This window comes from Hyperoodon ampullatus (assembly GCF_949752795.1).
Source record: "Hyperoodon ampullatus genome assembly, chromosome: 4".
Classification (NCBI taxonomy): domain Eukaryota; kingdom Metazoa; phylum Chordata; class Mammalia; order Artiodactyla; family Ziphiidae; genus Hyperoodon; species Hyperoodon ampullatus.
The window spans coordinates 84,033,323-84,051,333 of record NC_136917.1 but is presented as its reverse complement, the minus strand read 5'-3'; the positions used below and the strand labels follow the sequence as shown (position 1 = coordinate 84,051,333).

At 42.7% G+C, this 18,011-nt stretch overlaps 1 protein-coding gene across 1 annotated transcript in view; it reads left to right on the top strand.

The window, feature by feature from the left end:
- The first annotated feature begins 10,440 nt into the window (after positions 1-10,440).
- Positions 10,441-18,011, top strand: part of REEP5 (receptor accessory protein 5) — a 41,348-nt gene continuing 33,777 nt past the window's right edge. Inside the window, exons 1-2 of the mRNA XM_079703173.1 lie at positions 10,441-10,597; positions 11,279-11,372. Of these exons, the coding sequence (XP_079559299.1) occupies positions 10,480-10,597; positions 11,279-11,372 (212 nt within the window). The 5' untranslated portion in view covers positions 10,441-10,479. The remainder of the gene's footprint in view (positions 10,598-11,278; positions 11,373-18,011) is intronic.

The following is an 18,011-nucleotide window of genomic DNA, read 5'->3' as shown; positions in this document are numbered from 1 at the left end:
AATGTCCAACAATATCTTGTCAAATTTGTGCTTATCTATTTTATGCTTTGTGTTATTAATGCCAATAGGAATTTTTATTTCTGCTTAATAGTATGACTGGCATTTTATAGGCATTCATCAAGCATTTATTGAATGAGTAAGTACATAATAGAGAAAACTACTTTTAAAAATCATGAAAACTGGGCTTCCCTGGTGGTGCAGTGGTTAAGAATCCACTTGCCAATGCAAAGGATGTGGGTTAGAGCCCTGGTCCGGGAAGTTCCCTCATGCAACAGAGCAATTAAGCCTGTGTGCCACAACTACTGAGTCCATGTGCCACAACTACTGAGCCAGTGCATGTAGAGACCATGCTCCACAACAGGATAAGCCACCGCAATGAGAAGCCCGTGCACTGCAACGAAGAGTAGCTTGCTGCAACTAGAGAAAGCCCGCATGCAGCAACGAAGACCCAACGCAGCCAAAAATAAATAAATAAAATAAATTTATTTTTTAAAAATTAAAAGTTGTGAGAACTTTAATTATAGATGAAAGGAGAAATGTGCTTTAATATCTAAAAGATTTTGGTTTAATTGTACTAGCACAAAAAAATGTAGCCAGCTTGGTTTACTAGGACTCATATCAAAAAGTGAACTGATCATTCAGGAGTCAAAGTCAGGACTAGCCTTATTCATTTATGGTGGACCTTGGGAAATTACATACATTAAGGGGAGAAAGGCTCCATTATTGCTTCACTAATGTTTAGAGCGCTACCATTAATTTCACTGCTTCAAATTAAGGAATTCCTTTCTCTGACAATGCAAACACCTCTGAGAAAGATAGTAGAATACAATGAATTTAGCCATTACAGTCTTTTACACAATAGTGTGACTTAACAATCAATTTATTCTCAACTTGTAGCTAATTAAGAAGAGCTTTTGACAACAGGAGAGAATAAAGAGAGCAAAGAACAAGAAGTACTAGGATACTGGACATATGGGGAAGTACGGAGGTTAAAAAAAAAGGTCAGGAGAGGGAAGCTAAAATTTATAAATTTCTCTGGGCAGGAAGTGCATCTTATTCACCTTCAAGAACAATGCTTAGCACATCACAGCCACTATATAGATATGCGTAAAACAGATGAGTCAGTGAATAAATAGCTCTGCTCACCTCACAATTTTGGCTTTGGGTTGTCCTGCCCAAAGCTGTAGTCTCAGGCTATTTTGGGGTGACTCTGCTATTCTGGCTTCCTTTCCTCAGAATTACTCAAGTGGGATAGGATGCCAGAATCTCATTGTTAACAGATGTTAGTTCACTGGTATAACAAAAAATTTCTAATTGCCAACACATTTTGCATTAAGGTAAAACAATAATATGTCTGTTTATACAGTTGGAAATGTCTCCCTAAAGAATAAAAGGAGATTATTAACATAAGGTGCTTGGTCAGGTCAATGATTAGCTCTCCCTCCCATTCCTCATGGGTCTGATCATTTCACAACTGACCCCACTAGGGAAGTACTGGGAGACTGGAAGATGGGGGATAAACAATGGATCTTTACCCCTTGTTTAGTTTTTTCCACTATTAGCACTTATGAATTTATTATGTAATGTGGCATAATGATGATTCATCCGTGAAGTCACTACTCCCCCAACTCCTGTTGGATCTGGGGAAAGGGGGAAAGAAAAGCTGATGGAGTTGGAAAGGATTTGCTGCTAGCAGAGTAGAGGGTGGCTGGTAAAGAATGAACAAATGATACCACATAATGGTCAAGTGGAGAAGTTTCTTGACCTTTATAATAGTTTTCTCTTTAGTGAAGAAAAACATAAGTATTGGGTTAAGATATTAAAGTTTCTTTCAAATTCTCACTCATAGATATCAAATATTTTGAGATACATAAAGCTGGGAACTCATCTATCTTGGTTTCTGGTGTATATTCAGTGCCTAGCAGATAGTAGGTGCTCAGTAAATAAATGTTGAATGAATGAATATTAAGTACTGATGATTCAGTAGCCTTCTGAAAATGAGTCTGAAACCTTTAGAAAATTAAATCTAAATAGTTAGGTCTAATATTAATGGAAAGTGACTTCAAGGGTGGAGGAGTATATTCTGGAATATTTTCTATACTTGACAAAAACAGCACTGACCATTCTAAGTCATCCTGAGAAATCTACCCATGTCCAATTTTTCTCTGTTAAAAGGCCATAGCATGGGGCTGTCTACACCAAGTTATTGTTCATATAATTTTTAGCAGTAAGATCCAAAGATTTTTGCTTAACTCTCCACTTTCCTCTGTCAGTGGGGTTGTAATCTAAGGCAAGTGAAAAGAAATCATACTCTATAAACTGATGCAGGTCTTCAGGCTAAGTTGTTTCTTTTCTTTATTCTCCTCTGAATTAATACAAATTGGAAAAAGTAATTTGAGGTAACTATAAAAAATTATTTTAAATAGATTACTCTGAAATTGAGCCAATGTTTTTGTTTTCGCTTATCAAGATAACTGCCTATCCTCCACTTAATTTTGCACTCAAGTCTTTGTGGCTTATTTAAGATATCTGTATCTAACCAAATCATGGCATTAACATTAAAGTTGTGAACTTGATATCAAGCAATCTAAGTATAAAGGTCCTCCTACATGTTAAAGACATATGCTGTAAGTAACCACACTCCCCAAAAATCCAGAAATGGAAACTCCTCCTTTAATCCATTTCATATGTCACTATGTTATAAACATACCAAATATTCAGGTGATGTAGGCTTGGTGTACTGTGCTAAACATAAATTTAGTGACAATTGTACAAAATTATAAGTTACAGCTGTAATGACTAATGTTTCCAAGTTCAAACTGTTTGCCTAAGAATGATCATCAACAGTCTCAACACTGTGACTTTCAGTAAATTGTGTAAAGCTGATTAAGATGATACACACAACAGGTGATGTGTTTTGGAGGCAGTGTACGTACATCATAATTTTTTATACTAATACATTCTCACTTTCAGCAGAGAGTTTTTCTTTCAGTGGTCGATAGGTAAGGAGTTCTTAGAAACATAAGTGACAAAAAAATCCAGCCTGTACTCCCAAATCTTATTCCAAACCCCTCAATACTAACTAGTTATAAATCTACATCAGCACTGATTTTAGAGAGACCATCCTGGTTAATAAGCAAAAGGCTACATGATCAAGTCATCCTCTCCTAAATGCACGGAAGAGCTCATAATAAAGCAAAAGTTATTTACGTATTTTAAGGAAGAGGCATGTTCTTGAGTCAATGAGTGTGGTCACGGCATGAATGATGTCCAAGAGCTGGAGGATCTTGGGCCAAAACCCATCCAAAAAAGGTTGAAAGACAGAGACCAAGGAGAAAGAGGAAGCATTTGGAGACTATTAAGTGATAAAGAGCTGCATACATCAGCTTGCTGTGTGTCAGAGGACAGCTTGACCTGACGGGTCATGCGTTGTTAGGTCAGTTCCTTGTTCGCATCTGTGCAGGCCTGGCGAGTCCATTTCCTTTGGCCACTGATTAGTCAAAGGGTCCTAAACGCAATAGGAAATTAGCAACTTGGTTTCACTATTGTGTACCTGGAGAAAGCCTGCTTTTTAAATCCTCAAGCACCCGGTGCCTCCACTCTATTAAAATATGCTCTTGGGGGCTTCCCTGGTGGCACAGTGGTTGAGAGTCCGCCTGCCGATGCAGGGCACACGGGTTCGTGCCCCAGTCTGGGGGGATCCGCATGCCGTGGAGTGGCTGGGCCCGTGAGCCATGGCCGCTGAGCCTGCGCGTCTGGAGCCTGTGCTCCGCGACGGGAGAGGCCGCGGCGGTGAGAGGCCCGCGTACCACAAAAAAAAAAAAAATAAAAATAAATAAAAAATAAAATATGCTCTTAGATCCTTCGTGGACACAAATCGCTAACACGAAATAGGTGCTCAGTAAAAATTTTTGTTTTCCTTCCTCTTTCCCGTAATTGCTGATGAAAATATGCTCTTATTTCTTCTAGAGTATTTTTATTTTCACAGATAGCAGATACTGGAATCAAAGGGATGAGACAAGAGAGGAATTTCAGGTATCGACTCTTATGATACTTCATGTATGTATGAATCTTTCAGATTAGCGAAAACTTCATCAGCACTCGTGAGGCTAGGCACTCTAAGGAGTGCTTTATTTATTTTTTTATTTTTATTTTTTTGCAGTACGCGGGCCTCTCACTGCTGTGGCCTCTCCTGTTGCGGAGCACAGGCTCCAGACGCGCAGGCCCAGCGGCCATGGCTCACGGGCCCACCCACTCTGCGGCATGTGGGATCTTCCCGGACCGGGGCACGAACCCATGTCCCCTGCCTTGGCAGGCGGACTCTCAACCACTGGACCACCAGGGAAGCCATAAGGAGTGCTTTAGATGAAGTATGCCATTTGTCTCAACAACCCTATGAGGTATTATATTAGTCCATTTGGACTGCTATAACAAAAATAGACTGGGTGACTTAAACAACAAACATTTATGTCTCACAGTTCTGGAGGCTGGGAAATCCAAGATCAAGGGGCTGCCAGATCTAGTATCTGGTGAGAGCTGGCTTCCTGGTTCATGGACTGCCATGTTCTCTCTGTGTCCTTGCATGATGGAAGGGGCGAGAGAGCTCTCTGGAGCATCTTTTACAAGGGTACTAGTCCCATTCATGAGGGCTCCACCCTCATGACCTAATTACCTTCCAAAGACCCTATCTCCAAATACCACCACATTTGGGATTAGGTTTCAACATATGGATTTGGGGAGGACACAAACATTCAGGCTACAGCAGGTAGATACTAACATTACCTTCATTTTATAGACCAAGGAAAGTGGGGCTTTTGGAGTTTGAGAACTTTCCTAAGATCTTGCAGCTAGTCACCCAGGGTGTCTGCTTCAGGACCTGTGCCTTAATTAAACCTTTGCCATGTCCTGGGTGGGCCCTCAGTGTGAATAAAAGGGCTACATCAGCTCACTAATCTTAACATATTCATTCTTTCTAGGGACCTTGAGGCTGGTTTTGGACCCTCCATGTATGGCTGGTGTGGTAGGCAGAATAATGACCCCCCCTGAAAACGTCAATGCCCTAATATCCAGAACTTGTGACTATGTCCCCTTACATGGCAAAAGGGACTTTGCAGATCTTATTAAGGTTATGGACCTTAAAATAGGAAGATTATCCTAGATTATCTGGGTGGACCCAACATAATCACATGAGACCCTAAAAATGAAAGTGGAAGGAAGATGGATCAGAGAGATGAGATGGAAGAAAAAGGAAGAGAAATTTGAAGCATGAGAGGGATTCAACCAACTGCTGCTGGCTTTGAAGATGAGGAAGGAAATGGCAACCTCAGTCCTACAACCACAAGAGCCTGAATTTTGCCAAAAACCCAAAATGAGCCAAAATACAGATCTTGCCCTGAGCCTCCAGAAAGGAATGTAGCCTTGCTGACGACATGTTGGTTTTAGCCCAGTGAGACGTGTTTCAGACTTCTGACATAAAGAACTGTAAGACAACAAGGCTGTGTTGTTTTAAGCCACCAAGTTTGTGGTAGTTTGTCACAGCAGCCACAAGAAACTGATACAACTGCTTGCTTCCTTTATTCAAGTTAAGTACATCTTCCTGATGCCTAGTCACAAAGGGAAGTGCACAAAATTGTCTGACTCTTTCTCCTCCTTCTCCTACATGGAAAGAAGAGCAAAAAATGCACACCACCCTATAGGCTATGAGGCGAATCTGGATTGTTCTCTGTGGTTGTAACCAGACCCCAAGGTCAGTGGACAATCTCAGTATGGAATCCAAATGCCATGGTTTGTCCAGAACTGGACTAAATGGTCTTGATCATAGAGAAACAACCTACCAGTGACTTATTTTCTATATGTCTCCTGTGCAGGCACTATGAGAGAAATGGATGGCCATTTTATACCTGATGAAAATCTCTAGATTTATGGGCAATAGCAATGGCATATGCTATTTAATTTCAGAATAAAAATCTTTTGCTAAACAATAGGTTATTCCCAGGTTGATTTATTCTCAATTGTGAGCAGTTATTTTTTAAAATTCAACTTCTTGTTTGATACATGGAAACACAATAAAATGCTTTGTCCATATTTTCAGTAGAAAATGTTTAAGAATAAGACAAATGAGGCAAACAAAATGTAATTCAAATGTATTCAATGAAGCATGGTAATTTTCACATTTTATTTCTTTTAATACTCTTTCTTCAGTTATATTAATAGCCTCTGCATTTTCCTCCTGTCGTCTGTGCCTCAGGCTTTGCTTACTTTGTCTTTTCCTTTTTATTTCGATGACATGTTTCCACTAGCCTCCTCCAGCAGAGGGAGGTGGGGTGTGTGTCCAACAGGGCTGTGTCCACAGGGTCAGAGGGTCTCCTGACTGAGAAGGCTGGCTACCTCATGGGTGCCAGGCTCCAATAAAAGCCAGGGTCCCCCCTCCATATGAGGGGTGGGGGGAAGGTAACAAAGAGATTATCTGGCAAACTATGCCCTACAACTTCTTCCTAACATACATGAGAGTTAGAACAAAAATATGTTAATGACTTCAAGTGGTTAAGAAATTATCTTAACCTGAAGAAACAGCTTGTGGAGAACAAAAGTGACCTGATCATAGGTCTTGGGCAGAAATTTCTTCCCTAGCTCAGGAAAGGGTAGAGTAATAGCATTTGCATCATCCCAAGTTGGTTTCACTTCCTTCTTAGGAACTGCCAAAGTCAGCGGGCTTCAGGCCAGCCTGCTCCATGGCCTTCCAGGCAGAGACCTGGTCTGTCTGCTTCCCAGGTCTAACAGAGTCTGGCACCTAGGATATACTCCATAAATACGAGTAGGTGAATGGTTTGAGACCCAAGTCTGAGCTCTTATCTTCTGCATCTTTTTTCTTAGCTCTGAAAGAGTCTAAGCTTTGTAGTGGTGCCTGAATGGGCTAAGGGTCCCACACTCCCCAACCTTACTGTCATTTCCTAAAGGCAAGAACTATGTACTCCTCTATCTCAATTTTAGCATCTAGCTGTGTTTTTTCTTCTTCTTTCTTAAATTATTCAAGAGGGACTTCCCTGGCAGTCCAGTGGTTAAGACGCCATGCTTCCACCACAGGGGTTATGATTTCGATCCCTGGTCGGGGAACTAAAGATCCCAGAAGCCAAAAAAAAGAAAAAAATATATACTTAACCAACACTTATTGTGCAACAGGCACTCTTCCAAAAACTTTACAAATAGCAACTCATTCAATCATCATGATAACCCTATGAAATAGGTTCTATTGTCACCCCTATTTTGCAGATGAGGGAACAGAGGAACAGAGAGCTTATGTAACTTGCCCAAAGTCACACAGCTAAATGGTGGAGCTGGGATTTCATCTGTACAGGCTGGATCCAGAGGCTGTGCTCCACACACACACTACACCTTACCTTGCTGCCTCATCTTGCCAGTGTTAGAATGACGGAGGAAAGAAAAAATTTAGAAGCTAACTTCACAGAAAAGTGGGAAGGGAGCAATATTTATACAAAAGAATTCCAAATGAATGGTATGTTTCCAAATACTTCATGCATAGTGTGTTGACACTATATGAAACATAGTCATAAAAATCTAGGCTGATTTGAATACCTAACTTGAAAGATTTTGTTCCTTGGCTTAAAAAAGATAACACTATCAAACTGTGAATCATTTGAAGTTCTCAAAAACATGACACTGACTTCCAACCAAATGAATAATTACTGTATTCACTTAGTAGGAAATTACACAAACACACAACTGGTTAAAAAGTTCAAAATTCAGTTATCCTCGTAGCCAGTTGTACTAGCTACGGCTGCCGTAACAAAGTACCACAAACTGCCTTAAATAAAAGAAATGTATTGTCTCACAGTTCTGGAAGCCAGATGTCCAAGATCAAGGTGTCAGCAGGGTTGGTTTTATTTGAGGGCTGTGAGGAAGGCCTCTCTCCTTGGCTTGTAGATGGCTGGCTTCTCCCTATGTGTCTTCAGATCATCTTCCCTCTATGTGTGTCTGTCTCTGCATCCAAATTTCCCAATTTTATAAGGACCCAGTCATATTGGATTAGAGTCTACCCTAATAACCTCATTTTAACTTGATTACCTCTATAAAGACCCTACCTCCAAATAAGGTAGGGGTTTTAACTCCAACTTATCCATTTTGCAGGGGACACAGTTTAACCCGTATCAGCAGTATATTGAGAGGTAAGAGTCCTGTCTGAATTCTAGCTCCGACATTTATCAGTTTTGAGACCCTGGCATACCTCATTTCCCTCCCTTAAATGAGGATAAAATAGGTAGTATCTACACCATGCTGTTGTGAGGATTAAGTGAATTAGTACCTGTAACACATAGAATACTGAGTAGTACAATGCACGTTAGATATTCGTTAATTCATCAAATAGTTACTGAACACCTATTAAGTACCAGGCACTGTTCTAGGTGTTTGAGACACAGACATAATCAAAACATGCAAAAATACCCACGTTTGTGGATCTCATAATTTAGTGGGGAAAGAAAAAAAATACAAATATTAGAACACATAGAATATCAGAGAGTAATAAGTGTTATAGAGCAAAATAAAGCAAGACAGTGGCTAGAGAGCATTGGGGGTTGCAATTCTGGATCAGAGAGGGCCTCACAAATTTGTCATTTGATCAAGGACCTGACGAATGGGAGGAGACAGTTAAGTGCTTATCTGGAGCTTTTAGATAGAGAAGGGTTTCCCCACCTCAGCACTACTGACATTTGGGGCTGGATTATTCTTCTTTGCGGGGGTGGACGGCGGAGGGGGGGACTGACCTGTGCATTGCAGGATGTTTAGCAGCATCCCTACTAGATGCTAGTAGTGGTGAGTAACATCTGCTACCCCAGTTGTCACCACTCGTCTGACAACCAAAGATGTCTCCAGACATTGCCACATGTCCTGTGGGGGACAAAATCACTGCTGTTTGAGAGCCACTGAGACAGAAAAAAAGTAAAAGCCCAGGGGCAGGAGTGGGCTCAGCTTGTTTGAGGCACAGCAAGGAAGCAGGCAATAGGAGATGAAATTAGAAGGGAGAAGGATGAACCAAACATATCATCTATGACCTTGAGGCCACTCTTTCAGCAGATGGGAAACTACTGGAGGGTTAAGAGCAAAAAGACAGCACAACTTGACTCACATTTTAAAAATATTCCAATTGGCTGCCACACTGAGAATTGCCTGTAGGTACAAAGACAGAAATGGACACCTCAGCCGGGGAGGCTATCACAGTAATCCTATTATTGGTTTATTTACTTTTTTTTTTTTATTTAATTTGGTCACTGATTTGCCTGGATGGTCATGGGACTACTGAGAGAATTGAGCTAAGATCTGGGGAAGAAAAGAGGAAGGAGAATTAGCACAAAAGGAAAAGCCTAAGAGTGGGCAAGGTAGTTTTTCACCGAAGTGTAAGGCAGTACTGTAAAGTCAATTTGAAAGAGCAGAGGGGCTGCGTAGGACAAAGAATGTTGGGGGCAAGTCTGTGCGCAGGGCCAGTGAATGCTATACTAAGGAATGGGAGCTCTGGTCTGTAGGGAACGGAGAGCCTTTCAAGCTTAAGCAACGAGGAAAACTCTGCAGCAGGGTGCAGATCACAGGAGTAAGAAAGAATACTTTCAAAGGGAGTTTCCTGAAATAATACGGGCGAGCGATAACAAGAGCCTAAGTTTAGGTGGGGGAAGAGCATGAGCACGACATTCTGAAGGAAGCAAAGTGAAGTCCTGCCCAAAGATTTGGAATTACCTTCTGCAGGGTAATTTTGCTTGTAGGCAAGCGCACACTACTGACTTCGCGGCTGGGGTCTGGAAAAGTTTCCATGGTATCAGAGATCAAGCAAATGCCAAGCCCACCATGAAATGGTTTAAGCAGTGTAGGGCAGGACTTTTCTTGGAAATGGTGTCCCCAGAGGAGGGTGTGCTAAGTTTCTTCAAGGGTCTTTTCAAAAAGACTACTATCTGTAAGTGAGAAGAACTATGCCGAGTACTGACAGCGAAGGGAAAAGTAGGTCTGCAACCAAAGAGTTCTTTCAGGATGGTCGAGCATTTCAATTTCTACATTTAAAACGTCTCAGCAGGTTTAGCAGAGCAGGGTAGGCACATCAAACCAGTCCAGCTATTTTTTAGGTGGGAGCAACAAGGCCGCCTGCCCCCTCCTTTCCACCTCCTTTCGAGTACGATTTCCGAAGGGACCTCACAAGACTCACCACCCTCTTTTTACCCAGTTAACAGAGGCAGGGGGCGGCCGCCCAGCAGGGAGCAGCGGCTGCTCGGGCCACCGCCGAGGGTGTGGCGCTCGCCGAGGACCGCGGGAGGGAGAGGGGGCGCGGCTGGGCGGGGCGAGAAGGGGGGCTGCAGGGCGCGAGCGGAGGGACTCGGGAAGCGCCCGCCTCCCGCCCCGCCCGCTGCCGCCCCAGTCACCTCGCTCTGCGGCCATCCGGCACCAGGAGCAGCCACAGGCGGCGGCGCGACGGTCCCCGCCATGTCTGCAGCCATGAGGCAGAGGTTCGACCGGTTCCTTCACCAGAAGAACTGCATGACTGACGTCTTGGCCAAGCTCGAGGCCAAGACCGGCGTGAAGCGGAGCTACATGGCCCTCGGTGAGTGTGGGGCTGCGGCCCGCGGGATCCCGCCGCTTGCCCGGCCCGGGAGCGGCTGACGCATCGCAGCTGGGACCACGGGCTCGGTGACAGACGGGGGGTGAGTGGCGTCGTCGGGGACAGAACTGGCCGCCTGGACAGGCCAGGGACCAGAGACCTCGCCCGGGGCGGCCCGGTGGCGGGGCACCCGGGACGTGGGGCCGGGGACCGGCCGGCGCTGACGTGTCTGCCCTGCGGCCCAGTGCCGCGTGCCTGTGGACGAGCGCAGAGCTGGCGCCGAGTGGCGGGGCCCCTGCGGGAGAGAGCGCGGTCCCCGTGGCGGAGTACCGGGTCCTAGCCAGACCCTCCGCGGAGTTGGGCGCGGGACGGGAGGGGCTGCGGGCCGGCGCCGGAATCCCGGCCTCCCCAGAGCCTCCGGGAAGGAAGCGGGGCTCCTGCAGCTGGTGCGCAGCGTGGCGTGGGGCCCCTTGCGGGAGGGACGGGAGAAGGAAGGGCACAAAGGTGCGGCCTGCCGGGTATCCCCAAACCAAAGGCAAAGCCCCGAGAAGGCGCGGGCCCAGCCTCGGTGCGGTTTCTTTTTCTCCAATGCCTAGAACGGGCCAAGCTTTGCGGTGTTGGCGGGGGCTGCCCGGCTGGAGCGCCTGTGTGCCACCCGACCCACTTCCCTCCTCGTGTCTGCAGGTGTCATCGGGCTGGTGGCTTTGTACCTGGTGTTCGGTTATGGAGCCTCGCTCCTCTGCAACCTGATAGGATTTGGTTACCCAGCCTACGTCTCGTAAGTGGCTCCCCCTGCAACCGTCCCTTCCTCCTCTTTACTCCCCTTCCCCCATCCAGAGCTGTGCTAGTTACTGTACCATCCCCATTTCCCTGGGAGAGTGGTCAGAGGACCAAAGAGTAGGAACTGACTGCTTAAGGTTACACGTTTTAGAGCCTTACCTTGACACCTGATCTCGACTAGCCGAAATGTATATTTCATCAGGTTAAACTGACGGAGTGTGTGCCTTCTAACAGCTGCACAAATGAAAGGCAGAGCAAAGTCGACCTTTACTGGTGGGACGATCTCAACGGGTACAGAGAGCCGATTCTTTCTCCCTAATAATTATTTCAGTCTGTATTTCACCTTATATTTATGTACAGTAAAACCCCATCAATTAGAGCTTCTTTAGTTCAGAGTTAATGTTAATTCAGACACTGGGGAGAATTTTGTCTTCTTTATATTAAAAAGGCTGGCCACTTATTACAGGCAAACGGGAAACACTTACCCTGTATAAAAACAAAAACAAACCTCATAAAATGCATCCCTAATATATCTCCTTGGTTATATAAATGACCCATTTATATAATTAACCTAAATTACAAGTGAATCTTAGATTACGATCTGACTTTTCTGCTAGCTGAGGCTGTTTTTACTCTACAGTGTGTTTAATTTGAAAATATTCTACAATTTCATTTTTCCATTCATTCAATAGGAATTATGCTTCCCCACAAATAAATTTTGTTTTATTCTACAGTTCTTCCCAAGAAAGCTGGTGGGTTTTTACTTCTATTGAATTGGTCTGTACAACTTTCCTCAACCACAGGGATAAAAAAAAAGGAAGAAACAATTTCAGCTGGAAGGCTAAGACACCAATAACACATTATTGTAACTGTGTCTATCATAGGCCAGGCTAGAATTTAATATATGACTAGAAAGGGGAAATGTGTTTTAGAAAAAGTTCTGACTTGAAAAATTAAATAGAAATTACATAAGTAGTAATTACTGAATTAGTCCGGTACAGACACTTAGTGGCTCCAGAAAATCTAGCTACATATAGGACACTACTTGCTTTTGAATTTGGAGATCCTCTCCAGCATTATCTACTAAAGTACCATCCACACTGTTTGTGTATACCAAACGATTATGAAGACAGACCAGAAAAACTGGTTTGACTTTCAGATCAATGAAAAAGTTATAAGAATAGCAGTTATCCATAAAATAATAGATGGTGTAGATAGAAAGTTTGTAGGCAACACTGGTTCAAAATGGCTTGCATATCACTGTGTCTGTGATAATGGACAAAATAACCAGGTAGAACATTCCTTTACTTTCTTCTGTTTGTGTATTCTACTTGTAAGAATTCTTTTAGTAAGAAAGATTTTGAAGCATTTTTCAAGTTTGTGCTTTAGATGTTATTGATCACATTTAGTAACTGCCTAGCTGCTTGAATTGTTTTGAACTAGGGAAGACTGTGGATCTTTAAAAATACTGAAGAGCATAAAAAACATTTTTTCCACATCAGTGCTTTTGGTGAGTAATCTTGTGAGAAACATAACCTTGTCTGTTGGTGTGATTAGATGATTGATACGGGCTTTAGAAAAGTAAAAATCTGTTTCTGGGTGGGATGTGTAGATCCATGTATGTGGAAGTGGATGTGACTGAAGGCAGACAGGGCTTGGACATGCTTTTCTTTGACCTAGTGGATTAATTCTAACAGGAGCCACTTTGTCTGTTTTTAAATTAATTTTTATTAGAGTATAGTTGCTTTACAATATTGTGTTAGTTTCTGCTGTGCAGCAAACTGAATCAGTTATATGTATACATAGACCCACTCTTCTTAGATTTCCTTCCCATTTAGGTCACCATAGAGCATTGAGTAGAGTTCCCTGTGCTATTCAGTAGGTTCTCATTATTTATCTATTTTACACATAGTAGTGTCTGTATGTCAATCCCAGTCTCCCAGTCCATCCCACCTCGCCCTTCCCCCCTTGGTAACCATGAGTTTGTTCTCTACATGTGACTCTCTTTCTAGCAGGAGCCATTTTTAAAGTCATATTTTAAAGTAATTTCAAGCAAGTCAATTTCAGTTTTTTATCGTTTGTTTGAACTCATTCTTTCATTCATTTTCTACATAGTCAATTGAATATTATCGGCTCTCTTTATTTACAAGAAACTAAGTGTTCGTGTCTATCGCTAGGAGTTCTGTGAAATGGTAGAGATGGTCATGTATCTGAGTAGTTCAGGTAAGTGGGTTTTATATATTTTAGAATTTTTTTATTCACCAAGTAGACACACTTTTCTATCTGAGTATTCTGAGGCAAAGTGACATTTGTAGTACACTTTAATAGGAGCTGGAAGAGTATTAAAAATCTAAAAAAGGGGATTTAAATAAACATTCAGGAAACAATTTATGAGTATCTCTAGATTAGTATTTATTCATAGGATGCTTCCTTTTGGTACAACCAGCTCTTTTACCTTTAAAATGAATACAAGATCCTATTATCATAAGGGAATTAAGTGAAGGTTGGTCTCTGTGGGTGCTTCGATTTTTCACTAAAACAGTGCTTCTCAGCCTTGGCTGCCCATTGGAATTATCTGAGGAGCCTTAAAAAGTGCTGATGCCTGGGCCCTATCCCCAGAGATTCTGATGTAATTGGTCTGGGGTGCAGCCTGGGTTTCGGAATTTTTAAAGTAGTCTCATGTGCAGCCCATGCTGAGAAGCCCTGCTGTAGAGCAGCAGCATAACCTGTGCTTGTTACACTTGAAGAGGGGGTGAAAGGGGCAGAAGAACAGCCTGCTAACCCTGGGAATAGCCCACAGGCCCACCTGGCCTCTGCTTTGTGAAGGAGGTTCAAGGACACATGGGATTGTGTGCACAGTAAAAGCACACAGACCCCCAGTTAGTAAACGTTCAGGCAATCACTGTTATATTAGTCAAATCAAGTCTGTTCATTGCTTAACTGATGTAATTGTATAATTGTCAGAAAGCAAGTCCTTGTAAGTGGTACTATTAGTAGCACCACAATCAGTGTTACTTAAGATGTGATCTGTGACCACTTTAATTGTTCTCCTTGTCTCTTGGAATTCTCCCCAGCCAGAGTTATTTTTAAAAATACAGGTTCATCTATTTAGCAAACATCAAATGCCAACCATGCACCAGACACTGTGGCAGCACCTCAGATACACCAGGGACTAAGTTGGACATACTCCCCATCTTTGCATGACTAGTCTACAGGGTAGACTACAATAAACAGTAAAGTAGTGACAGTGTGGTGAGCCCTCCACAGAGCACCCGCAGGGAGTTGTGGTAGAGATTAACAGGAGGGGCCCCCTGTAGGTATTTATCTGAGCTGCTATTTGAGTTAAGACTTGAGGGATGAGAAGCTGCCCGCTGAGAGCAGAGTCAGGCAGAGGGAGCAGCATGTGCCAGGCCCTGGGCAGCCAGGCACTTGGGCTGTTGGAGGACCTTGTGCGTTGGAAGCTCTGAGAGGGAAGAGGGGCGAAGGAGGACCAGAGAGGTGCAGGTGCCATCAGGCACAGCTGGTGGCTGGCACACCAAGTGTGCATTTTATTCCAGGTAGCTGTGGGGAGTTTGCATGTTTTCTGATTGCCTTGGATCGGTTCTAAGTAGGAGGTGACATGTTACAATGTACATTTTAAGGTCATTCTGTCTGCTGTGATTCCTGGAAGGAATTGGTGATCCTGCCAAACTATTGCTAATAGTCCTTCCTTTCTCAGCTTTCAGCTTTTGCTCCTGCTGCTTCCTTTCCTTAGGCCACCATAGAGTGGCCCACAGATTGTGCTTAATGGTCAGTGATAGGCTTAGAGGCTGCAGGGTGCAGAAGTAAAATAAGGAAAAGCCTATTTGGCTTCGTAGCTTTTCTCGTGACTCACTACCTGGGGAAATATGTGGGTGGGGCTCAAGTGCACCTGGCTTCACACCAGGCCTTGTCATGTTGGAGCACTAGCCAGCTGGAGGCCTGGCTAGCCCTCGGGGCGGGGCACCTAGTGCCTTATCAGGTAGCCCCTTCCTACTGGTTACTCTTATTTTCTGCATATATCATTTCCCTTTGAGAGCAGGGCCATTAATCCTCTACCTCTAAGTTTCCAGACTTTTTGGCCACACTTTGTAGGCAATTTGAAATATAATTCCAGACTTCTCATTATCAAGAGCTGTTGACAGAATGACTTTAATCTCCCTACTTCCTTCTATTTCTGATAAGAGAAGGCAGACTACTGGATAATAATAGGAACCTTTATTATTACAGCAGACCTGCCCCTCCCCCCATTTCTTGCTGAGATATAATTTCCATGCAACCCTTTTAAAGTGTACAATTCAGGGCCTCCCTGGTGGCGCAGTGGTTGGGAGTCCGCCTGCCGATGCAGGGGATACGGGTTCGTGCCCCGGTCTGGGAGGATCCCATATGCCGCGGAGCGGCTGGGCCCGTGAGCCATGGCTGCTGAGCCTGTGCATCCGGAGCCTGTGCTCCGCAACGGGAGAGGCCACAACAGTGAGAGGCCCGCGTACCACAAAAAAAAAAAAAAAAAAAAAAAGTGTACAATTCAGCGGTTAGTATAAAGTTTTGCAACCATCACTGCTTTCTTTTTTTTTTGATAAATAAATTTATTTTTAAAAAAAGATGATGCAGGAATTATAACAGAAGCAGAAGTAGGGTCTCACCCAACAATTTTTATGTAATGTTAAATATAGCATTACCATTACCATTAAAATATCTCCAAGGATTTTTAATCTTTTTTGTATAAATAACTTTCACTGCTCTTAAGTTTATGATTCCCCTCTCCCGACTATTATTCTCGGGTCAAAAAAACAATGAAAGTCGTCTAACAAATAAACCCTGAACAGCCACCAAGTGTGTCACTTTTATAAGAAAGTTACTGAAATTTTGAGAAAAAATAAGGTAAAATAAGCTGGAATCTAGAAAATTCATGACACAAAAACTAAACTGTGATCCCTTGTGTTTAAAAATCTTAAAAAATTTTTTTACCTCTGGTGGGGTTCCAGATCCACCCCATTTTTCTCTCACACATTATTATGAAGAGAAACTACTCCAAAATAAAAATAATAATGTTCTGCATACTAAATACAGTCTTTAAATTATGTTCCACATAAGAGCTCTTCCAAAGAAAAGCCACAAATTTCCTTTAATATAGAAAGTAAGAGTTCCAGGCAAATATCTCTTTTTTAACGGTAAGTCTCTTAACAGTTTTAATATCCAGGTTTTATATAACTATTGGCTACCATTCAATCTGAAATGTCTAATCCACAAAAAACAAAGTATGAATAGGTATCTTGCTAAGTATCAGCATCTAAGGAATTTATTAAAAATACACATGGGGCTTTCCTGGTGGCACAGTGGTTAAGAATCTGCCTACCAGTACAGGGGACACGGGTTCGAGCTCTGGTCTGGGAAGATCCCACATGCCGTGGAGCAACTAAGCCCGTGCGCCACAGCTACTGAAGCCCGTGCGCCTAGAGCCCGTGCTCCGCAACAAGAGAAGCCACCGCAATGAGAAGCCCGCGCACCGCAGCGAAGAGTAGCCCCTGCTCACCACAACTAGAGGAAGCCTGCGCGCAGCAACAAAGACCAAAAGCAGCCAAAAATAAATTAATTTATAAAAAGAAAATAATAAAATAAAATAAAAATACACATTATTTCAGGCCCTACATATTTATATGTCTCCCTTGTTTGACTTAAACAGGATAAACATTCAAGTCTAAGAAATATCATTCCTAACACGGACACCAAAAAGAAGATTCCTATAATAAAATGTTCCCTACTTTTACAGGTTTCACACATTCTCCACAGTAAGTGAACATTCATTCATATTGCCAATGCAATTTTTGTTCTTTATCCATTATCATAAATTATAAAACGTATATCCCATCAGTTTGCAAAAAGTATGATGGAATAGTAGAATTAAAGATTCCACAAGTTTTTATATTAAAGCCAACTACCCATCTATTCAGTTTAACTTTTTTAACCTCCTTCAAAACCTGTCTAAACTCCTAAACCTAGAACTCTAGTGAGCAAAGAAGCACTTCAGGTGCCAATTAGAAAATACCTGGTCATTTGCTCTTATCATTTACACTATATCAAGAATATGATTTACTAACAATGTACTACATTAAAATGATAAAATTCTATAATAAAGGCATTGTAACTATCAAATATATCAAAAGAATAGAATTTTTCTTGTATCCCAATATTTAGTACATTTGGCCTATGTAGGAGATCTGGCTGCATCTTTACATAAGACAGCCATGAGAGTATAATCATCACAGAGTGACCAGCGGTTTCTAAGTACCCTGACGTCTCCTTGTTCTACCCTCTGTATTTCCCCCGAAAAGAGGGCTCCCTCAGCCTAATGACTGCAACTATCTACCATTCCCATAGTCAAGTCTCATGGGTCAGATAAAGATAAAGTGGCAGGGCATGTAATATTGAAGGAATGACCCAAGATGCCTCTTACCCAGTCTCTCCACAATAATTTTATACTCTTATTTTCCATCTTGTACCTTTATACCCAGCCCTCTGGCAACCCTGCCCGTCAGTCAACCCACAGGTACAGAAATGAAAGAAAGTTTGAGCTCCAGAGAGAAAAAGAAAGTTATTTTGATTTCTGTTGCCATATGAT